Source organism: Macaca thibetana, chromosome 11, assembly GCF_024542745.1.
Source record: "Macaca thibetana thibetana isolate TM-01 chromosome 11, ASM2454274v1, whole genome shotgun sequence".
In the NCBI taxonomy this organism is placed as follows: domain Eukaryota; kingdom Metazoa; phylum Chordata; class Mammalia; order Primates; family Cercopithecidae; genus Macaca; species Macaca thibetana.
In genome coordinates this window covers 102,651,760-102,678,747 of record NC_065588.1, presented here as the reverse complement: position 1 = coordinate 102,678,747, position 26,988 = coordinate 102,651,760, and the positions used below count along the sequence as shown (strand labels likewise).

The 26,988-nt window shown below is 40.8% G+C and overlaps 1 protein-coding gene across 2 annotated transcripts in view; it reads right to left on the bottom strand.

Moving 5' to 3' along the window:
* POLR3B (RNA polymerase III subunit B) overlaps positions 1 to 26,988 on the bottom strand; it is a 136,524-nt gene that overhangs the window by 22,889 nt on the left and 86,647 nt on the right. For both annotated transcript variants that reach the window (XM_050748622.1, XM_050748623.1), the window contains 4 exons: positions 26,023 to 26,232; positions 23,453 to 23,611; positions 21,344 to 21,461; positions 17,078 to 17,220 (listed from right to left, as the gene is read on the bottom strand). In XM_050748622.1, coding sequence (XP_050604579.1) covers positions 17,078 to 17,220; positions 21,344 to 21,461; positions 23,453 to 23,611; positions 26,023 to 26,232 — 630 coding nt within the window. The remainder of the gene's footprint in view (positions 1 to 17,077; positions 17,221 to 21,343; positions 21,462 to 23,452; positions 23,612 to 26,022; positions 26,233 to 26,988) is intronic.

Here is a 26,988-nt window from a genome sequence, read left to right as displayed (position 1 = left end):
ATCTGGACCAAAACAGAAACAAACAAACAAACAAACAAATCTCTGCAGGAATCGTGGTGTGACACATATACCCTGAAAACTCAACACTTTGAAATTTTTATCAGCTCATTTCATGACAACTACAAATAGCATAGCTGATGTTGTGGACTACATTTTCTGTTTCGCTCACATTTTACTTGCCAATATCCAACTCCTTTAGGCCTGATGCAGTCCCCCTTTGGGCCCACACTAAGGGCTGGGTTATTGTGTGGCTCCTTACAGACACCTGCCATCTGTGCATCTGAAGGTTCCAAGTGCACTAACTGCAATCACTGTGGCCAAAACATTTTCTTCAAGTGCCCTCTTTTGTGGCTTTAACTATCACATCTAGCCAAATACATCGGGAGAACTGTCAAAGTTGAGGGCTCAAAAACTGACTTCCTTTTACAACTGTTTAAAATCCTGATAGATTTTGAATTTTATACAAGGCCACTAAAGCCTGACCAGAGGACCAGTTAAAGAAGGGAGTGGGGATAGTGTTTTACAATAAGCTGATTTTAGAAGGAAAGGGACACCAGAAAATACAGCTTTATTTTAGGAGTACATCTTAATATGGGGCCTTGGCAGGCATTTCTGTGACATGCTGTATGAGAGTAGTATTTATTCTGGATTTGTGGCAGCTGTAAAGCTGCTTATCCAGGAAGAATGGGAATTTTGAGAAGATGCCTATCTTAAGGAGGAGACAGAAAATAATACTAAGAAACAGCAGGATTCATCCTCAGGAAAGGTGGCGTCTTTCCAGTGAGAAATCTCCGGGTATATGGCAATCTCAGGAGCAGAGTAAGATATAAGAAGAGAAAAGAGCCACCTTTAACCAGATTTAACCAAATGGGCAATATGCTTGGAATCAAAACCCTGGATTCAAATGCAGGCTCTGCCAGCACTAAGCTGTAGGAGGCATGTTACTCACCTCCCTGAGCCTCAGTCTCCTTACTCTTTATAGTAGGAATAACACCACAAACTGGAACTGTACCAGTTAAAGGATGAAATATAGATAAAAGTGCTAACAAATGATCAATATGCCAAAAGTAAAATATTATAAATGTGGAGATAAACAGCATGCAAATGATTCCTCAATTTTTTCTCTAGCCCAAATCTCTCCCTGGAGCTCTAGACTCTATACCCAGTTGCCAACCTAATATCTTCACTTGGAGAAGACAGGCATTTCAACCTGAGGCCCAAACTCTCAACCTCTACCCTCATGCCAAAAAACTATTCTTTACCCAATCGATCCCATCTTGGTAAACAGCATTATCAGTTGCTCAGGCCACAGACTTCATCCTCAAATCCTGTATTTTCCTCTCACAACATCCATCCAAGCCATAAGCAAGTCCTTCTGGCTCTATCTCCAGGGTATGTCCAGAATCCAGTCACTTCTCTATATTTTTCCACTGCTGCTGTCCTAGTCCAAGTCACCAGCCTTTCTTGCCTGGACCACTGCAATGGTCTCCCTGCCCTCTTCCTTGCCCCTTCCAATCCACTTGTCATATAGAATCCACAGTGAGCTCTAGAAGTTGTAAGTTAGATCTTGTCACTCCTTTGCTTACATTCATTGTTACGGTTTGTATGTACCCACCAAAACTCATGCTGAGATTTAATTGATACGGGGCCTTTAAGAGGTGGTTAGGTCATAAGGACTCCATTCCCATGAATGGATTAATGCCATTATTACAGATGTGGGTTAGTTATCTCAGGACTGGCTTTGTTATAAAAGCAAGCTCTCCTGCCTCTCTGCCCGTCTGCCACGGGATGATCTTCTCCAGATGCTGGTGCCATGCTCCTCGACTTCCAAGTCTTTAGAACCATAAGCCAAATAAACTTTTTTTCTTTATAAATTATCCAGTCAGTGGTATTTTGTCATAGCAGCAGAAAATGGACCAAGATACCCACCATCCAACAGTTCTGTTGGTTCCCAGCCTATCTGGAGTAAAGTCCAATCTCCTTTCTTTTAGCCAAAAGGCCCTACAGGATATGCCACCATCCTCCTCCTCTCACCCCACAAGTCTTATACTACACTCCTTGTCAGGCATATATGCCTGACCAGACTGGCCTTTTTTCTCTTCCTTGAATATACCAAGCTCATTTGTGCCTCAGAACTCTTACCCTAGTGGTTCTCTCTGCCTATAACTAAATCCTCTCAGACTTTTGCTTGGCTGGCTCCTTTGTATCCTTCATGTCTCAGCTCAATGTCGCTTCCTCCAATAGGCTGTTCCTGATCCTAATCTAAAGTACACACCCCCACCACTAAACCATCCATTCTTTTACATCATTCTTCATATATGGCACTTATCATTACCTTAAATTATCCTGTTTATATTTTTCTTTACATATTTTTTTTCTTGAAATGGAGTCTTGCTATACTGCCCAGGCTGGTCTCAAACTCCTGGGCTCAAGTGATCCTCCTGCCTCAGCCTTCTAAGTAGTTGGGGTTTATATTTTTGTTTACTTCTTTTCTGTCTGTTTTCTCCCCCAGGAGAACACAAACCCTGGGAGAACGGAGATCCCATCAGTCTTGTTTACCTCTGTATTTTCAGTATCTAGAACAGTGCTTGGCACACAGTGAAAGCTCAATAAATGGATGAATTAATCAACAATATAAGCACTTGAGATGATTTTCCATCATTGCATCATCTCAAGTCAATGAGACACAAATGCTCTGTGATTGGTGCCATCATTTACCAGGATTAAAACCACAGTCCCTGTGGTTTTTCTTCTTTATGCTGTCTTTATTTCAGTCAAGTCCATTGATTTGCTCTTCTCTGCTGTCCCCTGTTTTTCTTTCACATCTTTATCAAAGCCCTCTAAGCCTGAACCCCATCTAGTATCTGAAGCCTTCTTTTGCAAGCAGCCTGCAAAAGAAGACCCAAGACAGACCTGCCCGCAGCTCACCTTTACGGCCTGCTGCCTGTGCATCAGGCACTGCGTTCCCTGCTTTTACACATTAGTATCAAGGAGGCCAAGGCATAAAGGGACAAAATAGCTCACCTAGTTAGAATTCAAGACCTTTCTCTCTCTGCTATACTTTTCCTCAATCCAAGGGCTTTCTTTAAATACTGAACAGAGGGTGGTTGTGATGAAAAGGCAATGTGTTCATTCAGTATGGCCCACAAGACAAGGCAGGACTAACTGCAGTAACTTACAGACTCTTGAGCACTCTTACTAACTCTTGAGCACTTCTGACTCAGGAAAACCATCAGAACAGTGCTACTACAGAAGAGGCTGCCTCAGAAAATAGCAAGGGCCTCCCTTCACAGGCCACAATGAACATGGAAAACCATCTGCCAAAGATAATCTAAAAAGAACTCTTATACTAGAAGATGGATTTAGACTGGACTTCTAAAAGGACTTTTCAAACTCTAAGATTCTATTCCTATCTATACTAAACTCTAAACCTCTATATTTTTAGTGGTTTCTCCCATATAATTTAGCATGTAACTATGTAATCCTTCATATTGATCTTTTTGCTTCAGGTGTCAGTCAACTCCTCATGGGCATTAGTCAAGGGATTCATTTCCTTTCTATCCCCTAAAGTGCCCCACACAGTTTTGAGCCCACAACAGTGACTTAAATATGACTGAATAGGTTTCCCTGGGGCTGTCAAGGCAGGTTCTCATTTGTGCCTGGGGTGGACGTCGGGGGACATGTATACAGTTGACCCTTGAATAACACAGGTCTTAACTGTGTAGGTCCACTTATATGGGGATTTTTCTTCAATGAAATGTGAATAGAAAATACAGCATTTGCGGAAGGTGAGCCCTTCTACACAGAGAGACAACTCTTCATATATTTGGGTTCCACAGGTCCAACTGTGGGACTTGAATATGTGCAGGGGTCCTGGAACCAATTCCCAGCATATACTGAGGGATGACTATATTTAGTTATTATGGTTGAAGAAGCTTTAGTGGGCCTGTGTGATCAGTTAGGGTTGGGAAGCTATGAGTTTCAGGTGTTGAAACTCCTGGTGCCAGTTTAGATAAAAATGAGGCATCTCATTTCTGGTACTTACTAGGAAGAATAAATTACACTTATTCTGGGAGTAATGAGTTTGGCTTGTTATATCAGTACAATTTCCAACAAGACCAATGAATATGTAAAATCCTTTATTTAATAAAGGATTCCTCAAACATCATAAGTGGATACCATGTTATATGCGAAGTGCTATGCTGGGTGCTTTGGGGTTAAGTAAATCAGCAGGGCATGTTTCCTAATCTCAATGAACCTAAAATATACAAATATACCTAAGTGATATGGTTTAGATTTGTGTCCCCACCCAAATCTCGTGTCAAATCCCCAGTGTTGGAGGAGGGACCTGGTGGGAGGACATTGGATCGTGGGGTGGATTTCCCGCTTGCTGTTCTCGTGATCGTGAGTGAGTTCTCATGGGAACTGGTTGTTTGAAAGTACGTAGCACCTGCCCCTTCTCTCTCTTCCTCCTGCTCTGGCCGTGTAAGATGTGCCTGCTTCCCCGTCGCTTTCTGTCACGATTATAACTTTCCTGAGGCTCTCCAGCCATGCTTCCTGTACAGCCTGCAGAGTTGTGAGCCAGTTAAACCTCTTTTCTTTATAAATTATCCAGTCTGAGGTATTTCTTTATAGTAGTGTGAAAATGGAATAATACACTAAGTTAGCCAAGAAGGTATTCTGGATATTTAACAACATATACAATTATTTTAACAAAACTATTAGTATCTTTGAATCTTTAGAATTTTATTAATAAAATTTCAAAAAATAGACTTTTGCTACTGTCATACCTCTGGCTTCAGATGGGTGACATTCAAGAAGAGGATCAAAGTTGTAGACCTTAGTTACAACAATGATCCAGAAAAAAGATAAGTTATTTTCAGATAAGAGCTGACAAACTATGATTAATGCTTCTCTCATGATTGTTAGCATTTATGTCATAATTCTCAGGGTGTGAGCTTTAAACATTTTAAAATTAATTTTCAATCTCGAAATGATTAAAGTAGACAAAAAAAAAAAAAAAAAAAAAAAAAAAACCCCGAAGAAGCCTTAGAGGCAAGGCTCTGGTCAGGAAACAAAAGGTTAGTGCTCTGAAAATCCTTCTCATCTTTTACTAAAATAATTTTCAGTTCTATAAGTTGCACTGAAAAAAATCAAGCATACTCACTAAACATTTTTGTGTTGAATATTCTCAAATGATAAACAGATTTCTAGTTAAACATGACAGATGAAACACGTGTTTATCAACACTGCTTCTCTAAACCTTACTGAGTTTTAAAACTTAAGGTGTAAACCTACGTGTAAGGAGAAAGAACAAGCACAGTGTTATCAAGTGGGCATGAGATAATTTTACAACTTTGAAGGCTGATAAAGAGAGGAGAGAAAAGTAACAGAAGAGTAATCCTAAGTCCCTGCAGATGAGGTGTGAAGAGGCGAGCTGATGCGGCCTTTGGTGCCACCCCCACTCACCCACCCGATTCCTGGGAAGGTTCAGAAGACAGAGACACGAAGTACTAGTATTGCAAAAGGCAGTGTGAGGTGCGAAGCTGAAAGCAAGAGGACTGAGTCAAAGCCGACCAACCCATCAGCAATTCCAGGAGGCTCTACTTTCAAAATGTGTCCAGACTCTGATCCTTTCTCACCAATTCCTCATCGTTATGCTTTTCCAGCCCACCTCCAACTGTCATATAGCTTTTGAACTGGCACCACTGCAGTTTCTTTGAACACAGCAGCCAGTGTCAGTCAGATTATCTCTCACCAGCTCAAACCCCTTCTCCAGTGGCTTCCCTCTCCCTCAGAATAAAAGTCAAAGTTCCTGCTGTGACCTGTGAGCCTCATGGCTGCCTCCTCACCTCACACTCTGCTCCAGCCATAGGGCCTCCTTGCTGGTCTTCTATTAGGTGAGCTACAGCCGCAAAGCCTTCACCTCAAATGCTCTTCAGCCAAAGAGGGCTCACCCTCTTACTTCTCTCAGGTCTTTACTCAATGCCATCTTTTCAACATGGTGTTGTTCCCCAACCACTCTGCCTAAACATTGAATCACTAACCACATGCCCTCCCCTGATATGATTCCCATCCCCCTTCCCAGCTTTCAATCTTTTCTTATCTCATGACACATCATTCCCTCAGCACTTACTATTTTCCTTCTTGCCCACAAGAACACAAGCTCCGCAAGGGTTGGAACTTTAATCTATTTTGTTTACTGCCTGTCACCAGAGCCTAGAATAGTACCAGACTTAACAAATATTTGTATAAATAAATGTCTATATAAGAAATTGTCAGTTCTCTGTATTCCCTAGCCCATACAGCCAGGAAACCACACTTCTCCCCCAACTCTTACTTGAGTAGTCACTACTTCAGTACTTGATCTGAGACCCAAGGGTAGCAAGTACAGCAGAGGGTGGGCTGGTCAAAAGCTTGATACAGAGGAATTAAAAGTCTATGCACTGAAGAGTAAGCTCCAGTCCCTGCCCCTGCCTGACTCCTGGAGGTCAGCTGACAGACTTAAGCACTGTCCCCACCCTCATTCCAGCTCCAACCTTCAGGCAGGAGTTACAAAGATCCTAGTATGTTGAAACTGAATGGCACCAATAATAAAGAGGTTCAGTACCTGACCACCCTACGATGATATTCACTAGTCAACAAGTTCTATCCACATAGAGCTTTCAAATGCTTTCTAGGGTTCAGAGGTATTCCAGGTATTAGAGGAAAGCCTCCAACAACAACAAATCAGACACTAAAACAAATAGGAGAGGAAAATCCTATCGAAAGATAGAAATGGCCAGGCACAGTGGCTCATGCCTGTAATCTCACAACTGTAATCCCAAGGTTCAAATGCCACTTTGGGAAGCTGAGGCAGGTGGATCGTTTGAGCCTAGGAGTTCGAGACCAGCCTGGGTAATATGGCAATACCCAGTCTCTATAAATAAAAAACAAAAAGCAAAAAACAAAAACAAACAAACAAAAAACCCAAAAATTAGCCAGGCATGGTGGTGCATGCCTGTAGTCCAGCTACTCTGGAGGCTGAGATGGAAGGATCGCTTGAGCCCAGGAGGTTGAGGATGCAGTGAGCTGTGATCATGCCACTGCACTCCATCCTGGGTGACAGGGCAGAGCAAGATACTGCGAAAGAAAGAAAGAAAGAAAAAGAAAGAGAGAGTGAGAGAGAAAAAGAAAAAAGGAAAGAAAGAAAATTAGAAACAGAAGAAAACTAAAAAGAAAAACCAAAAAACTAAAATTCAGAGACAACTAAAATTACATATTTCTTGCTATAAGAATATAAATTAACTTTAAACATTTAATTAGAAATTTAAAATATGATAGGTTTAAAAAATCTGAAAAATAACATTGATCAAATCTAAAAAGAAAAACAAGAAGAGGGCAAAAAGATAAGAAAACTAGAGCATCAATCTGGAAGTTCCAATATTTGACCACTAAGAAAACCAGAAAGGGTATAGGGAAAATGAGGAAGAGGAAATTATTAACTAAATAAATAGAAGAAAATGTCCTAGAACTGAAGGAACTTAAACCTCCAGAATGCGAGGGTGTCCAATTTCCCAGCACAAGGAATGAAAAAAGGGCCTATGAAGTTTCAGAATTTCAAGAAGGGAGGAAGATAGTAAAAGCTTCCAGAGAGAAAGGAATAAAGTAGGAGGGAGATAAGCAGGGAAAAAGAGAAACAGGGCACAAAAAAACCAGGAAGAAGAGTGACATTACAATTTACATGGAATCTAGATGATGATGTGGCAAGGCCACCAAAATCCTTAGGGAAAACAATTTTCAACCTAGAATTTTATACCTAACCAAAGTTGGGTCAGGAGGAGAGACAAGGACTGATGGGTTTTTTTTGTACAAAGAACCCCTTCTTGTTCTGTTTGACCTTTTAAAACAATGTGCATTTATTATTTAATAATAAAATTATACTTAAGAGAAATAAAAACTATGTCTAGTTACGAGTCCCATGTCAATCCTTCTATTACTCTGTTAAAGTTTACACTACCTACTTTTTGTTTGTTTGCTTGTTTTTTCCCCAATCTTTAACATAAATTTGATGAAGATGTAAGAGAAGGGACTATCAAGGGAATCTAGGCTAATCAGAAGGTTTTTACCCTTGGATTAAAAGCCATCTGGAAAAAAAAAGGAGCAAGACAAACTCCTCACTACAAGGGAAAGGTCAGCTAGACCCAGGAGGACTCCTTCAGTTTTGTAAAGAGACATACAAGTCAAAGCTCCCCTAAGATTGAACAGCTCTCTAAAATCTGCTGTTTCAGATCACTGCAAATTAGAAAGCATGCCTGTTAATGAACATTATACCAATCATATTAACAGTCTGAAAAAATGCTATAGCACAAAGACCTTCCTGACATTTTACCTAGATGTCTGTATTTTCAGGAGCTTACGAATTAGGTGTGTTGTTTTCACTTTTAAAAGCACTGCTTTGGCCGGGCACGGTAGCTCACATCTGTAATCCCAGCACTTTGGGAGGCTGAGGTGGATGGATTGCCTGAGCTGAGGAATTTGGGACCAGGCTGGGCAATATGGTGAAACTCCATCTCTATTAAAAATACTAAAAATTAGCCAGCCATGCTGGCGCATGCCTGTAGTCCCAGCTAATGGGGGATGCTGAGGCAGAAGAATCACTTGAACCCGGGAGGTGGAAGTTGCAGTGAGCAGAGATTGAGCCACTGCACTCTAGCCTGGGTGATAGTGAGACTCTGTCTAAAAAAAAAAAAAAAAAAAGGCACTGCTTTGTCTATACACATACACGTAATCACACATAGCAGACAGATTAAAACCTGAATAAAATCAATCCATCAACAGTAGAGAATCTACCCCCATCACTTCCCTACCTCCAATTTATTAATTCATTCACTCATTCATTCATATACATTGTGAACTCACCTATTATCTACTATCTATTAAGTGTCATGTATGAGAAAGGCCTTATTGGGCTTTATGGAGAATACAAGGACATGGCCTCTGTCTTCAAGAAGTTTAGTGCAGACTGGTTGTATCCAAGATGGCCAAATAGGAACAGCTCCAGTCTACACCTCCCAGTGAGACCAACACAGAAGATGGGTGATTTCTGCATTTCCAACTGAGGTACCTGGTTCATCTCACTGGGACTTGCTGGACAGTGAGTGCAACCCATGGAGGGTAAGCTGAAGCAGGGCGGGGTGTCACCTCACCCAGGAAGCGCAAGGGGTCAGGGGGTTTCCCTTTCCTAGCCAAGGGAAGCTGTGAGTAACTGTACCTGGAGGAGCGGTATACTCCTGCCCAAATACTGCGCTTTCCCCATGTCTTCACAGCCAGCAGATCAGGAGATCCCCTCCCATGCCTGGCTTGGCAGGTCCCATGCCCATGAAGCCTTGCTCACTGCTAGTGCAGCAGTCTGAGATTGATCTGGGACTATGGAGCGATGAGTGGGGAGGGTCATCCACAATAGCTGAGGCTTGAGGAGACAGTTCTACGCTCACAGTGTAAACAAAGCGGCAGGGAAGCTCAAACTGGGTGGAGCCCACCGCAGCTCAGCAAGGCCTACTGCCTTTCTAGATTCCACCTCTGAGGGCAAGGCATATCTGAACAAAAGGCAGCAGACAGCTTCTCCAGACTTAAACATCACTGCCTGACAACTTTGAAGAGAGCAGCAGTTCTCCCAGCATGGTGTTTGAGCTCTGATAACGGACAGACTGCCTTCTCAAGTAGGTCCCTCAGCCCCCTGTAGCCTGACTGGGAGACACCTCCCAGGAGGGGCTGACAGACACCTCATACAGGCAGGTGCCCCACTGGGATGAAGCCTCCAGAGGAAGGATCAGGCAGCAATATTTGCTGTTCTGCAGCCTCCATTGGTGATACCCAGGCAAACAGGGTCTGGAGTGGACCTCCAGCATACTCCAACAGACCTGCAGCTGAGGGACCTGACTGTTAGAGAGAAAACTAACAAACAGAAAGGAATAGCATCAACATCAACAAAAAGGACATCCAGACCAAAACCCCATCCATAGGTCACCAACATCAAAGAGTGATAAAACCATAAAGATGGGGAGAAACCAGAGCAGAAAGGCTGAAAATTCCAAAAACCAGAACACCTCTTCTCCTCCAAAGGAACACAACTCCTCACCAGCAAGGGAACAAAGCTGGATGGAGAATGAGTTTGACGAGTTGACAGAAGTAGGCTTCAGAAGGTCGGTAATAAGAAACTTCTCCAAGCTAAAGGAGCATGTTCTAACCCATCACAAGGAAGCTAAAAACCTGAAAAAAGATTAGACAAATGGCTAACTAGAACAACCAGTGTAGAGAAGAGCTTAAATGACTTGATGGAGCTGAAAACCACAGTACGAGAACTTCGTGACTCATGCACAAGCTTCAATAGCCAATTCGATCAAGCAGAAGAAAGGATATCAGTGACTGAAGATCAAATTAATAAAATAAAGCAAGAAGACAAGATTAGAGAAAAAAGAGTGACAAGAAACGAACAAAGCCTCCAAGAAATATGGGACTATGTGAAAAGACCAAATCTACATTTGATTGGTGTATCTGAAAGTGATGGGGAGAATGGAACCAAGTTAGAAAACACTCTTCAGGATATTATCCAGGAGAACTTCCCCAACCTAGCAAGGCAGGCCAACATTCAAATTCAGGAAATATAGAGAACACCACAAAGATACTCCTTGAGAAGAGCAACCCCAAGACACATAATTGTCAGGTTCCCCAAGGTTGAAATGAAGCAAAAGTGTTAAGGGCAGCCAGAGAGAAAGGTTGGGTTACCCACAAAGGGAAGCCCATAAGACTAACAGCAGATCTCTCTGCAGAAACCCTACAAGCCAGAAAAGAGTAGGATCCAATATTCAACATTACTAAAGGAAATAATTTTCAACCCAGAATTTCATATCCAGCCAAACTAAGCTTCATAAGTGAAGGAGAAATAAAATCCTTTACAGACACGCAAATGCTGAGAGATTTTGTGACCAACAGACCTGCTTACAAGAGCTCCTGAAGGAAGCACTCAACAAGGAAAGGAACAACCGGTACTAGCCACTGCAAAAACACGACAAATTGTAAAGAGCATCGATGCTAGGAAGAAACTACATCAATTAACGGGTGAAATAACCAGCGAGCATCATAATGACAGGATCAAATTCACACATAACAATATTAACATTAAATGTAAATGGGCTAAATGCCCCAGTTAAAAGATACAGACTGGCAGACTGGATAGAGTCAAGACCCATCAGTGTGCTGTATTCAGGAGACCCATCTCACATGCAAGACACACATAGGCTCAAAATAAAGGGATGGAAGAAGATCTACCAAGCAAATGAAAAGCAAAAAAAAGCAGGGGTTGCAATCCTGGTCTCTGATAAAACAGACTTTAAACAAACAAACAATCAAAGAGACAAGACCATTACATAATGGTAAAGGGGTCAATTCAACAAGAAGAGCTAACTATCCTAAATATATATGCACCCAATACAGGAGCACCCAGATTCATAAAGCAAGTTCTTAGAGACCTACAAAGAGACTTAGACTCCCATACAATAATAATGGGAGACTTTACCACCCCACTGTCAATATTAGACAGATTAATGAGACAGAAACTTAACAAGGATATCCAGGACTTGAACTCAGCTCTGGACCAAATGGACCCAATAGATATCTACAGAACTCTCCACCCCAAATCAACAGAATATACATTCTCCTCAGCACCACATCACACTTACTCTAAAACTGACCACATAATAGGGAGTAAAACACTCCTCAGCAAATGTAAAAGAACAGAAATCACAACAAACTGTCTCTCAGACCACAGTGCAATCAAATTAGAACTCAGGATTAAGAAACTCACTCAAGACCATACAACTACATGGAAACTGAACAACTTGCTCCTGAATGACTACTGACTAAATAATGAAATGAAGGCAGAAATAAAGATGTTCTTTGAAACCAATGAGAACAAAGACACAACGTACCAGAATCTCTGGGATACATTTAAAGCAGTGTGTAGAGGTAAATTTATAGCAATAAATGCCCACAAGAGAAAGCAGGAGAGATCTAAAATCGACACCCTAACATCACAATTAAAAGAACTAGAGAAGCGAGAGCAAACAAATTCAAAAGCTAGCAGAAGGCAAGAAATAACTAAGATCAGAACAGAACTGAAGGAGAGAGACACAAAAAAGCCTTCAAAAAAAATCAATGAATCCAGGAGCTGGTATTTTGAAAAGATCAACAAAATAGATAGATTGCTAGCAAGACTAATAAGAAGAAAAGAGAGAAGAATCAAATACATTCAATAAAAAATGATAAAGGGGATATCACCACCCATCCCACAGAAATATAAACTACCATCAGAGAATACTATAAACACCTCTAAGCAAATAAACTAGAAAATCTAGAAGAAATGGATAAATTCCTGGACACATACACCCTCCCAAGACTAAACCAGGAAGAAGCTGAATCTCTGAATAGACCAATAACAGGTTCTGAAATTGAGGGAATAATTAATAGCCTACCAACCAAAAAAAGTCCAGGACCAGATAGATTCACAGCCAAATTCTACCAGAGTTACAAAGAGGAGCTGGTACCATTCCTTCTGAAACTATTCCAATCAACAGAAAAACAGGGAATCCTCCCTCACTCATTTTATGAGGCCAGCATCATCCTGATACCAAAGCTGGCAGAGACACAACAAAAAAAGAGAATTTTAGGCCAATATCCCCGATGAAACTTGATGCGAAAATCCTCAACGAAATTGAGGATCCAATTGAGGATCCAATTGAGGATTCGTGCAAACCGAATCCAGCAGCACGTCAAAAAGCTTGTCCACCATGATCAAGCTGGCTTCACCCCTCGGATGCAAGGCTGGTTCAACATACGCAAATCAATAAACGTAAGCCATCACATAAACAGATCCAACGACGAAAACCACATGATTATCTCAATAGATGCAGAAAAGGCCTTCGACAAAATTCAGCAGCGTTTCATGCTAAAAACTCTCAATAAACCAGGTATTGATGGAACATATCTCAAAATAATAAGAGCTATTTATGACAAACCCACAGCCAATATCAGACTGAATGGCCAAAAACTGGAAGCATTCCCTTTGAAAACTGGCACAAGGATGCCCTCTCTCACCACTCCTATTCAACATAGCATTGGAAATTCTGCCCAGGGCAATCAGGTAAGAGAAAGCAACAAAGTATATTCAGATAGGAAGAGAGGAAGTCAAATTTTCTTTGTTTGCGGATGACATGACTTTGTATTTAGAAAACCCCATCTCAGCCCAAAATCTCCTTAAGCTGATAAGCACCTTCAGCAAAGTCTCAGGATACAAAATCACTGTGCAAAAATCACAAGCATTTCTATACACCAATAACAGACAGAGAGCCAAATCATGAGTGAACTCCCATTCACAATTGCTACTAAGAGAATAAAATACCTAGGAATATAACTTCCAAGGGATGTGAAGGACCTCTTCAAGGAGAACTACAAACCACTGCTCAAGGAAATAAGAGAGGACACAAACAAATGGAAAGACATTTCATGCTCATGGACAGGAAGAATCAATATCTGGAAAATGGTCTTACTGCCCAAAGTAATTTATAGATTCAATACTACCCCTCCCTGCCGCCTCAAGCTACCAATGACTTTCTTCACAGAACTGGAAAAAACTACTTTAAAATTCATATGGAACCAAAAAAGAGCCCACATAGCCAAGACAATCCTAGGCAAGAAGAACAAAGCTGGAGGCATCATGCTACCTGACTTCAAACTATACTACAAGGCTACAGTAACCAAAACAGCATGGTACTGGTACCAAAACAGAGATTTAGACCAATGGAACAGAATGGAGGCCTCAGAAATAACACCACACATCTACCACCATCTGATCTTTGACAAACCTGACACATACAAGCAATGGGGAAAAGAGTCCCTATTTAATAAACGGTGTTGGGAAAACTGGCTAGCTATATGCAGAAAACTGAAACTGGACCCCTTCCTTAAACCTTATACAAAAATCAACTCAAATGGATCATAGACCTAAACATAAGACCTAGGACCATAAAAATCCTAGAAGAAAACCTGGGCAATACCATTCAGGATATAGGCACAGGCAAAAACTTCATGTCTAAAACACCAAAAGCAATGGCAACAAAAGCCAAAATTGACAAATGGGACCTAATTAAACTAAAGAGCTTCTGCACAACAAAAGAAACTATCATCAGAGTGAACAGGCAAACTACAGAATGGGAGAAAATGTTTGCAATCTATCCATCTGACAAAGGGCTAATATCCAGAATCTACAAAGGACTTAAACAAATTTACAAGAAAAAAGCAAACAACCCCTATCAAAAAATGGGCAAAGGATATGAACAGACACTTTTCAAAAGAAGACATTTATGCAGCCAACAGACACATGAAAAAATGCTCATCATTACTGGTCATTAGTGAAATGCAAATCAAAACCACAATGAGATACCATCTCATGCCAGTTAGAATGGCAATCATTAAAAAGTCAGGAAACAACAGATGCTGGAGTGGTTGTGGAAAAATAGGAACACTTGTACACTGTTGGTGGGAGTGTAAATTAGTTCAGCCATTGTGGAAGATAGTGTGGCGATTCCGTAAGTATCTAGAACTAGAAATACCATTTGACCCAGCCATTCCATTACTGGGCATATACCCAAAGGATTATACATCATTCTACCATAAAGACACATGCACATGTATGTTTATTGCAGCACTACTCACAATAGCAACTTGGAACCAACCCAAATGTCCATCAATGATAGACTGGGTTAAGAAAATGTGGCACATATACACCATGGAATACTATGCAGCCATAAAAATGGACGAGTTCGTGTCCTTTGCAGGGACGTGGATGAAACTGGAAACCATCATTCTCAGCAAACTATCACAAGATCAGAAAACCAAACACCGCATGTTCTCACTCATAGGTGGGAGTTGAACAATGAGAACACTTGGACACAGGGAGGGGAACATCACACACTGGGGCCTGCTGGAGGTGGGAGGCTAGGGGAGGGATAACATTAGGAGAAATACCTAATGTAGGTGATGGGTTGACGGGTGCAGCAAACTACCATGACACGTGTATACCTATGTAACAAAACTGCACGTTCTGCACATGTAATCCAGAACTTGAAAAAAAAAAAAGTTTAGTGGAGTTAGAACGCATTGCATAGCCATTGAAATATCTGCTAGTCTGCAACTCTTTGTATAATACCCTGACAGGATAAAGACATAAGGATTTGGGGTACCTTAGTCTTTTAAAGTGATTCAGAAGGGATATTCTCTTATGGTGTGCATTCTTGTGAAGCTTCCAGTGTCAATATTTTACAAGAAGAGTATCAACTTTGCTTTTGTCCAAGTAGGAGGCCAAGTAAGATAGAGACTACAAATGAGGTTAAGGTTACCCCACAATGACCTAGCAAATGAGGTTAAGGTTACCCCATAATTGACTCAGCAACTGTCAAGACCAAGAGAAAAGGGGAAATAGTTTCAATATACAGAATTTGATTTTTTACTGGCAAGCCATATAAAACGTTAGAAACTCAAGATACTTTAAAAAACACTCAAAGGGCATTAAGAGTTAGTATCTCAGGGAACTATATGAATTACAGGTGTCTCAAATTCACATTAACAGATGGAACCAATTATTTCTTAAAAATATTGACAGACTAAAATAATCTTGCCTCTGTCAACAGAACTAAAAATGATTTTGATGAACGAGTGTCTTAGTCTGACATAGTTTCACTGGCAGAATGATAACTAAGGCTGGGTATACTTGACCAAGAGAACTGTAATATGGATATACTTGCTTGGCAAAGAAACTTAAAATCAGCAGAAACACAATGTGCAGTTATCTTCAAACCAATTAAAAATAAGAAGATATCGCACTAGTAATTTATAAGCAAATGTGAGAGTCAAGGTAGAAAAGTAGAAGTGATGTATTTTAAGTATATAGCAAAAGAATGATGGTCTTCTTGAGCACTTACTATGTGCCAGGCACATTGCTAACTGCTTAACAGTCAATGTGGCCTAGTAATTAAGAGCTAGGTCTCTGGAGCCAAGCTGCCAAGGTTCAAATGCCAGTTCTCCCATCAACTGTGTGACCTTGAGCAAGCTATTAATCTCTCTATGCCTCTATTTCCTCATCTATAAAATATGGATAATGATGCTACCTCCCTCCCAGAATTATGTGAGAATCAAATGAGTTAGCACCTGTCAAGTGCTGAGAACGCAGCCAGGCACACAGTTAGTGCTACAAAAGTGTTAGCTGCTGTTGTTCTTAAAGCTAAGCGACAGGCAGAGCTAAAATTCAAACCCCAGGACAAACTTTCCACTTTAAACACTGTGTATACTGACTAAACAAGACCTTACTGATATATGAGTTAATTAACAGTGATACAGTGCTGTGTTTCTTGAAAATAAACAAAACTACAAATAGATGAAAACTGTGCAGTAACCATCAAAGGAATGAGTGAGGCTTGCCAATGGGATTAGATGTGGGAGACACACAAAGCACCCCTTGGGGTCAGGAGACCTAGGTTCTAACACCAGTTCAACAACGAAGTAGCTGCGTATCCTTGACTGGCCACTGAAAATGCGGGGTCTAAATTTCCTCATCTGTAAACAAGGGGACAGATAACTCTGAGGTGTCTTCTAGTGCTGACATCTTATGATACTATGACCCAACAGAACATATAGTAGTTTAAAGATGTACCTTTCAGGAAAAAAAAAGGCACTACTATTTATTTTTTCAACAGCTACATGTATCTCAACAGGTGCATCACCTAGAATGTAGTTATAATTATAATTCTGGGCATAGCAACTGCAGGAGAATGAAATAGACAGCACAGAGGAGCAAGTCTACCATATATTTTTAAATGCCATTAAAACATAAACAGGTTAATCTAAGAAATAAAACAAGAATAATTTTTATAACCATGTAATACTTTTCCAAAGTAAATTTTATAAACGGGGTAATTTGATGTAAGTGGTTAACAAATCATTCATATCTTGTTTTATAATCACGTTGAGAAATGATACAGTTTACCTTTTTGCCCATGACGACTGCTGAATTTGTCTCCAATTTCTGGGCGCCTTGTCTGTCTCAGCAGCATTTTGATCAGAAAAGCATCTTCAGCATTTGAAGATATCATCACTTTTTCAATGTATGAATCTGTGGCTCCTTTATAGCTGGTGTTAAGAGAAAGTCACTAAAACAGAGTTTTCAAACTGCCCTTTGTGACCTTCTCACCCATGTTATATTTCATTTCATGCCTACCATAGAGTACTCTGACATTTTCATCTTGGGCTCTGAAAAATGACTTCCATTTTTTTAAAACATTAAATTCAAATTTCACAATTTCCCTTTTACAACACTACACATTTATTATGAGGAAGGCACAGTGCAATTTAATCCTCACAAGAGTCCATACTGTTATTCCCTTATTATAGATGAGGAAAACTGATGCTTAGAGGAGTTAAGTAACTTGTCCAAGGGCACATGACTCATACAAAGTGGAACTGGGATTTCAGACTCAACTCCTAGCTCTTAATGGTAATAGTACTTTTACTTACTCAGTTTTTCAATTATTAATTTTTTTTTCACATTACAAACATTATTAGAAATCTACCACGTATCAGATCCTGGTAGCCTTTGGACACCTAACAATTAAGGAGACACAGTTACTGCACCAAAGGAGCTCACAATCCAATCAAGGAAGAGACAGGTAAGTGCAGTAATGACATGTGGTGTGAAGAACAGGAGAGGCTCAAGGGAGACAGTCAATTCTGCTGGGAGTGGGGGATGACAGTGGTGGCAGGGAGTGGCAGGCTGTCAAGCCCTGCCACAGAAGAGGTAACCCTCAACTTGAGACCTGACCAGAGTGGGTCACTGGCAGAGTGGCAGCCTGAGCGATTGCACAAGGCCTAATTGAATTAGGATGGCACATTTTGGATAATAAGAGGTGATTTCCTAGAAACATACAGCTTAGTGTGTGAGGGGGAGGCCAGGGAGGTGTGCTGAGGACGACTTTCCCACAGGCGCCCCTGTCATTCATACTTTCACTTAACTTACTCAAGTTTCACTCTATTTATCCAAGAGAGTAACATGGCCAGAGGAGTAGTTTAGAAAATCACCCAGCCAGGCACGGTGGCTCACACCTGTAATCCAGCACTTTGGGAGGCAAAAGCAGACGGATCATGAGGTCAGGAGATCGAGACCAGCCTAACATGTGAAACCCTATCTCTACTAAAAATATAAAAATTAGCTGGGCATAGTGGCATGCCCCTGTAATCCCAGCTACTCAGGAGGCTGAGGCAAGAGAATTGCTTGAATCCAGGATGTGGAGGTTGCAGTGAGCCAAGATTGCACCACTGCACTCCAGCTTGGACGACACAGCAAGACTCTTGTCTCAAAAAGAAAAAAATCACCCTAGCAGTGATGCAGAGAGAGCCTGAGAAGTACCAGCCTGGAGGCAGATGGACAGTTAACAGGAACTCCAGGCAGAGCAGAGGGCCACAGCACAGACACTGCAGCAGGAAGGAGAGAAGAGAGCTGCTAAGATGACAGGAACTACAGGATTGGTGTGTGTGGCAGGTAAAGGAAAGGAGTCAGATTGTGCTGGTGACCAGCTGGCTGCTGGCAGCTGATGCCATTTACCAAGACAGGGATCCAGGAGGAGGAGCCTGTTTGGGGCCACTGTAAAGCTGCCCAAGTGCTGATAGGAAGCTGACACCAGGCAGATGTCTATATGGGAGGCATCAGCAAAAAGAGGTGACTGGAGTGCTGAGAATTGGGGAGCTTGTCCGGATGAGGCTCAAGAATCATCCCGGCCAGGGTGAAGTCACCACAAGGCCAGGAAGGATGGGGGGCTAAGAGTGAGTGATTAGACCGATAGGGAGGGCCAGGTGAGAGCAGTGTCACAACACCAAGGGAAGGGAGAGGTCAGTGGCATCAAATGCTATAGAAGGGTCATATGAAATTCATTCATTCATATGATAACTATTTACTGAATGAATACCCACTATACCCACTATGTGCCAGGTACTATGCCAGACACTAGGGGGTACAAGGTGAAAAAAAGAGACAAAGTTCCAGTCTGCAAGAAGATTCCGATTGAAGAGTCTGTCTGATTTGGCAAATTCGACTACACATGGGTTTTGCTTATTTCTTTACTTCCTCTCTTCCAGCACTGGGGTGTGATTCCCACAAAGACAGGTACTGCTGGTTTTCCTCCCTGCACTATCCCATGCGCCCGGAATAGTTCCTGGCATACTGTTAATGCTCAAAAAGTATTTCTTAAGGGCTGGGTGCCGTGACTTATGACTCCCAGCATTTTGGGAGGCCGAGGTGGGCAGATCATGAGGCGAAGAGTTTGAGACCAGTCTGGACAACATATTGTATTTTTTATTTTTGTAAAAATACAAAAAATTAGCCGGGTGTGGTGGTGTGCACCTGTAGTCCCAGCTACTCAGGAGGCTGACGCGGGAGAATCGCTTGAACTGGGAGGTGGAGGTTGCAGTGAGCCGAGATAGTGCCATTGCACTCTAGCCCGAGTGACAGTGCAAGACTCACTCTCAAAAACAAAAGTATTTCTTGAATGAAATGAACATATAGGATGTCTTTGGTGACCTCTTCTGGAGCTGTTTCAGGAGAATGAGGAGGTAGGTAAGAGGCCAGTTCCGAGGGTTAGGGAGTGAGCAGAAGGTAACAAAGTAGAAATGGAGATGACAGACGACTGCTCTGAGGAGCTTCAGAGTCAAAGGAAGAGGAACACAGTGGCAGCTAGAAAGGGACACAAAGACCAGAAAAAACTTTTATATTCCTTTACAGGTAAAAAGTATCTGAGCACATTTTCTAACCTGTAAAGAAGGAATCAATAGGAAACAGGTTGAAAATATGGGAGGATAAAAGAGAAGATGACAGAAAAAGGTCTCTGAAAAGAGTGAATAAAATTAAGAAACCAAAAGGAGAGATGAACTTTGCACAGAAAAAGAGATATCCTCCTTCAAGACAGGAAGAGAGCCAACCAGCATAGCCACCTCTGTAACTGTAAAATAGCTGTTCACCCTGTAGAAGTCAGTGTAAGAGTCTGGACCATCCCCTAAGCATAGCTGCCCATTTTCTCCTTGGTGCTCCTCCTCCAGAGACAAATCCATGGCACCCGAGATAACTCTCTTGCTGTGTTTAGCACAATGGTCAAGAGAAGCGCTCTGAAGCCAGATTGCATGACTTCAAATCCTGGTGCTGCCCCTTACTGCTGTGTGACCTTGGTAAGTTACTTAACTTCTCCTTGCTTCCATCTTATCTTTCTAATGAGCCACTAAGAGAACACAGCTCCTAGGGTGGTGGTAGGATTAACTGAGCTAACACATGTAAAATGTCCAGAACAGTAACTGGTACAGTATAAACTCCCAATAAGCTATTATGATCACGGTCATTACCGCACTTTTTTTGTGTGGGGGTCTTTGCCAACTAAATACGACTCCTTGCAAGCAACGCCTGTGGCTTATTTCAGCTCTATATCACTGGCACAAGAGGCAGGGTGGCTGGCACACAGCAGGCCTCAGCTACTGTGTATTGAATACATTTGTAAAACTGCCATCACAGCTCAAGAATCCAGTTCTCCTATGTCACCCTCACTGCCACCTCCTAAACTCAGTTGGCCTAGTTCACCTTGGCTAGGTTAAATATCTCTTCTAGTTTGGTTTTTATATTACAATGTGGTGACTATCATTGGCCCTTCTCACTAGGTTCATACTTTATTAAATTTTAGAGCTTAGAAGAAATTTAGAGATTAACAAGTCTAACTCTTTCACTGTATTATACAAATGAAAAAACTGAAGCTAACAGAATTTAAATGCTTTACTCATGTAAGATACACAAGACAACCTGTACGAGAGCTGGGCTATGTTCTAGTATACTGTGATGCCATGCTGTGGCCAGTGTGTTTCACTGTTTAAAAATATGACTCTTATCATGTCCCTCTCTGCAGTATCAATTTCACAACCTAGCCCCAGCAAGCTGCACTGATCCTCAAACCCAGGCACTATTATGCCATGTACCCTTCATCCTGTTGTTAATTCCATCAGGAACCCCTGCCTATGTGGTCCATACCTCAAACCCAGTTTAGGGTCTATATGATTCCATAGACTAGTTTTATATTCTATGCCATGCTTTTTTCATGACAAGTAATGTTACCCCAAATTGCTATTTCTAGTTCTCCAACACACCAAGACCTACCTTCTAATTTCTCCCATTCCTTCCCTTTTTTCTAACCTTTCTACATATTATCAAGGCACAACCAATACATACGTTATGGGTACATCTTTGTACTGTGGTTGCTGTGGTACATTACTTCCTTCCAAAGGAATCTGAGTCACCGTGGGCATGGACTTATTTACAAGCACTTGTTTGTTTTCTACTTTCTCACCTGAGAAGAAAAGAAAAGTGTTAGGCATATTGTTATCATCTGTGTGGAATAAAGATTACAAACTAGGCACAGATGAACATGCCTGTAGTCCCAACTACTTAGGAGGCTGAGGTAGGAGGACTGCTTGAGCCCAGGTTGAGGCTGCAGTGAGCTATGATCATGCCACTGCACTCCAGCCTGGGCAACAGAATGAGACAGACAGACAGACAGACAGACACACACACACACACACACACACACACACACCACAGTGTATATAAAATTAAGAAAATAATTCAGAGGACTATGTTAACATAAGAAACATCATCTCAGTAAATAGCAATTTTATATATCTCTTAGGATGTTAAGTTTTGATCACTTATTTTTATTTACAGTTATTTCAACCAGTAATAAGCCACCACCAATTCAACTTGGGCAATGAGAAAATCAAAATATTTCTTTGGTTTTGCTGTTATTCCCATTTTTGCTTTGTATCTCTTCCTGGTAAGCTCAAAGACCAACTACCTGTAGTACTGTCATAGCGCATATTTTCCAAGCCATACTGACCAGTGTTAGGATGAGAAAAATCCTCCAAGAAACAAAGGCAGACAGAGGGAGGAGAAGTCACGTACTCTGTGTCTCTTTGGAATCACAGCTTGATAAAGCATTCACCACCCACAGGCCAACCATGACAAAGTCATGTGGATTTTCCTCCTAACAACTGGGTTCTCTCCACCTTCACCACAGCTCCTGGTACCAGGTCTACCTTCTATTTCAGTGCCCTTCTAATCCTTTTTCTACACTGTAGTCAGAATGATCATTTCAAAACACATATCTGAATATATCACTGCTTTTAGGATCATAATGAAAATAGTATCACGGGCTCAGCATGGTGGCTCATGCCTATAATCCCAGCACTTTGGGAAGCCGAGGTGGGTGGAGAACTTGAGCCCAGGAGTTCGAGACCAGCCTGGACAAGATGGTAAGACCTCATCTCTACAAAAAATACAAAAAACTAGCCAGGCATGGTGGCACGCGCCTATGGGTCCCAGCTATCCTGGAGGTTGAAGTGGGAGAATCGCTTGAATCCAGGAGGCAGAGGTTGCAGTGAGCTGAGATTGTGCCACTGCACTCCAGCCTCGGTGACAGACTGAGACCCTGTCTCAAAAATAAAATTAATAAAATAAAATAAAGACAATACTAACACAGTTGCAAGGACTTGCTTACTCTGGCACCTACCCCGCGCGTCACCCACCAACTCATGCGCACCATGCTTCCCTGCACTCTCTTCTTGTTAGCCGCACTGGTCTTCTTTCAGATCTTTCAACTACCAAGCTCCGGGACCCTTGCACAAGCTTTTCTTACTACTTAGAACACGCTCCCTGACCTTCTTCTTTAGTTAACTCTTCCCTATCCTTCAGATTCCAGCTCACTTCCTTGGGGAAGGCCATGCTGATCTTCCTAACTAGGTCAAATCCTCTTGCTATAAAATGGCCTCATAGCTACCTATATGATTCCTTAACCTGCGTTTGTGCATGATCCTCTGATCAATGTCAGTCTCCTGCACCAGCCTGTGAGACCCATAAGGGCAAGGACTATTTGTTTCATCAACATAATGCATTACAAGTTTGTAATTATAATGGAGTCATACCTTTGCAGGGGGATAAAATTCTAAAGTAGTCTGTAAGCTAAATGCATAAATGAAGAAATACCAGTGCAGATGCAGGGACACGAACTACTCTAAATATTTCCTTAAAGTGGCTTTTCTATTATTCAAAATCATAACTAGAAAATTACAGTTAGCATAGATTACTGATAGGTAAAAACATAGTGTATAGAAAAACAAACTGGAAGGAAATTCATCAAAAATGACCTCATTGGTTGAGTCTGGATAGTGGTTTTATAGGTTGTTACGTTTTTCTGCCCTTTTTGTCAAATATTCAGAAATATTATGGAATAACACATGATTTCAAAGGTATATATTAAAAATATTTCTTTCAAAAGGCTTTTACCTGGAGAACAAATACCATCTGCATCTAAGATTTCATGTCGCCAGATAGGTTTCCTTGTAGCAGCATCCAACATGGGCCCCATTACTTTATCAAAAGTCTGATTGGTATATCGTTTCAATGTACATTTAGCATTTTTATATACAAGGCAACGCCCAAAGCCTAAAATGAAACCAAAATGGGCATTAGAACCACCAGTAATCCAAAGCTATAAGAAAACATGGATTTGTGCTACTCAGCAATCCACTCCACCTTACTCTCCCCCAAATCCCAAAGCTTCTCTGTATTTGATCATAATCTGGGACCAGTACAAACCAAATAAAAATCTGATAATCTGAAGAAGTGGCACAGGACTTGTCCCCTACCTACTGTCTGTGTAAACACTGGAATCTCTAGAACCATTTTCTGCACGGAATACAACTGGAGAAGGGTGAGAGAAATCTAAGACTGGCACTGTGATTCTTTCAGAGGACAGAGCCATAGAATATTAGAATTGGAAAGGGCCTTAGAAATCACCTGCTTAACCTATCCCTTTCACAGGCACTAGGAGTGAGGTCCACAGAAATTAAGTGGCCAAGGTCATCTAGCAAGCTGGCAGCAGAGTTGAGGATTGTGTTAAACAGCACAAGGCCACTGACTCCCGAGCCAGGACACACATCCTTTTGGTGCACAACTTCTGCTAACCTTCCCTGGAAAGTTCTTCTTTTTAAAATTTGGCATTTAGAGCAAGTTCTAAGCCAGCACGTAAAAACACTAATTTTCCTCCAGAGAAGAGACAGAATGAAAAAAGAACAATCAAATTATTTCAATGGGAAAAATAGTTCTCTGCCCTAAAGATTGGAGTTTAATGACATTTTTAGATTGCATTTATCTAGTGGATGAGGGAAAAGCTGTGAAGTCAACTAACAATCTGAACATTAAGAAAAATAAGCTGTCTACCAATGGATCCGAAAAATAAAAGGAAGAAAAATAAGCAAAAAGGACAGAAGAAAAACCTTTGGGTGGGGCAAAAAAACTCAACCACTGAATCCCTAAAAGAAAAAAATCCATGAGTTGTAGAGTTACCCAAAACAGCTGTCATTCCTTCAACACTATAATTTCCTAAGATTCTGTGGCTGCATTTCTTTCTTTTTTCCCTTTGGCCAAGCAGTTATTTTAAACTAGATTCTCTTACTAATCTCCTCAGGATATATTGAGCCATGCCAGAGTTCACTTAAATAAGAAAATGTCTCAGGATGCAATGCCAGTTATTACTGATGAAATAAATGCATGGCTGTAAAATCCTTCACTTAACAATTTTCCACCAAAAGCAGAAATCTAAGAATGTGACTTTAGAAATCAATCAGGTAAAAGTGGATTTATAAATAAAATCTCAGGGCTGTAATGTAATTTTTTAAATATGAAGGTGACTGTGAGATGAAGTAACAAATTTCTACAACCGGACGTCAGATGAAGACATTTGTGTCTTTAAGCAAGGCCGTAGTCATCATGGCTCCTAGGAAATTGTGTATGGCCATAATAAACTGGGCTCAGAATGCCAGCTGGTTTGGAAACATTTCATGATCTTGAAATTTCATACAGTAGCCATTAACTGCAACATGCTGGAGTGCAATGTGAATCTTAACTGCATGAAATCAAGAACTGTTTTCTTCAAAGTGTAAAGAGACATTTTATTCACAGGTGATAGCTTAAGAGCTAGCGGACAGTAAACTCAGATCATTAAATTGGGTTGCAGAGTTTCTGACAGACATCACAAAGTCTTCAGATTTCCACATAAATGTTACCAGTTAATCAGAAAGGAAAACATCTAGTTTTAAAGCATGGCTGTTGTCATTTGGAGGAAAAAAAGAGGCATAAATTAAGTGTGGCCAACATTAATGCCAAAGACACATGTCTAGGAGTACTATTATGGCTGCCTAGCAACTACAAAGAGGGAAGGGGAAGGCATAGTGGGTATGCCAGAAAGGAAAAAGAGAAATCGAGATTATGAATAGAGAAGTCAGACTTCAGATCAGGTGATGTCTAACAAATCACGAAGTGGTGACTTGCGAAAGTAATTGTCAAAAACAGAAAGAAAAGCAGAAAAACTCCACGCCAGAGTTTGCGGCCGTATATTTTTAACTTTCGTCACTTGGCCAAAGAAGGTACCAAATTATGAGGTTACGCAAATAAGAAACAGCTTTTTACATCCAGATATTGCTACTGCCCTCTCAAACAGGTTTGTTAATAATATATATCACTAGATACAGTGAAAACACATATTTCATATATTGTAATTCCTGCTGTAAAACACATTCTTACGTTTTTTTTCTCTTTGAAGGACTGTCTCACGTAACCAATACAATAACAGAGAAGAAAAATATTCTGTAGTAGTATGTTTAACAAATTATCTCCATATACTATTCATTAAAAATGACAAGAAAGCCAACATCAAAACCCAACCATCTCCTGTTTCTATATCATAAAATTCAAATAACTTGAAATGACATTAACCAAGTGATCTCTACATTAATCATCCCTATATCTAACTCTGCAAAAAGCACCTTTGGCATTAGTTTTGAAAATTCACTTACCTCTGTCTAAAGAGGCCTTGTTTAAAACAAGGGCATCTTCAATATCATAGCCACTATAGCTCATCACAGCAACTGTTGCATTCTGTCCAGCTGGCAGTTTCTCAAATTCTATCAATTCAATGGTTTTTGTCTTAACCATGGGTTTTTGTGGATATGCTAGTAGATACATGAGAGTATCAATTCTGTTTCGCTGGTTGTATCCTATAGTACCTGCATTGATATTGAAGAAAACAAAATACAACATTCTATTATGTGAAATAATAAGGTAGTAATGAAAATAGAGATAAATACATTAACATCACTAATTAAAATGAAGAAACTCTTCAGGTTCAAAATTTCAAAAGCAATACTCTCATGGTGGCTTAACAACTTGTAAAAGCAACTTTTCTCACTAATATTTAAAGTTTTAAAGTCCTACAAAGAAGGAAAAATATACTCAGAGTATATCTTAATCTAAATAATTTAGACTTTTTGGATTTATATTATCCCATTTAAGGGATTTAGTTTCCACTGGTTAACTTCACAATCAACAATTCTTTATTCGGTTCTACCATGTTCCAGGCCTGCTGGGGAGAGGTAATGTAAGATAACGCCCAGTGTTCACATCCAAGGAGCTTATAAAATGGATAAACAGGTATATTCCATAAAAAGAAATAAACAATTACAAAAGTTCTAAATGAAAAAGAATACAGGAGAGAAGGGAAGAAAAAGAATGAACAAAGAGGAATTAAAGTGAGAGCAAGGAAGAGGGGATTATTCATTTATTTGATGATTCACTTATTAAGCAGTTAATAAACATCTACTCTGTGCCAAACACTGGAGATAAAATGGGAAAAGGCTTGGTCCCTTCCTTAAGAAATCTAGGGTACAGCCCAATCAGGGGTGGGCTCTTCCCTCCTTAGCAATCAGTCTTTCCACCTGATTGTTCCTCAGAAGGGTGTTATTGGGTCACTGTCAACTGAACAT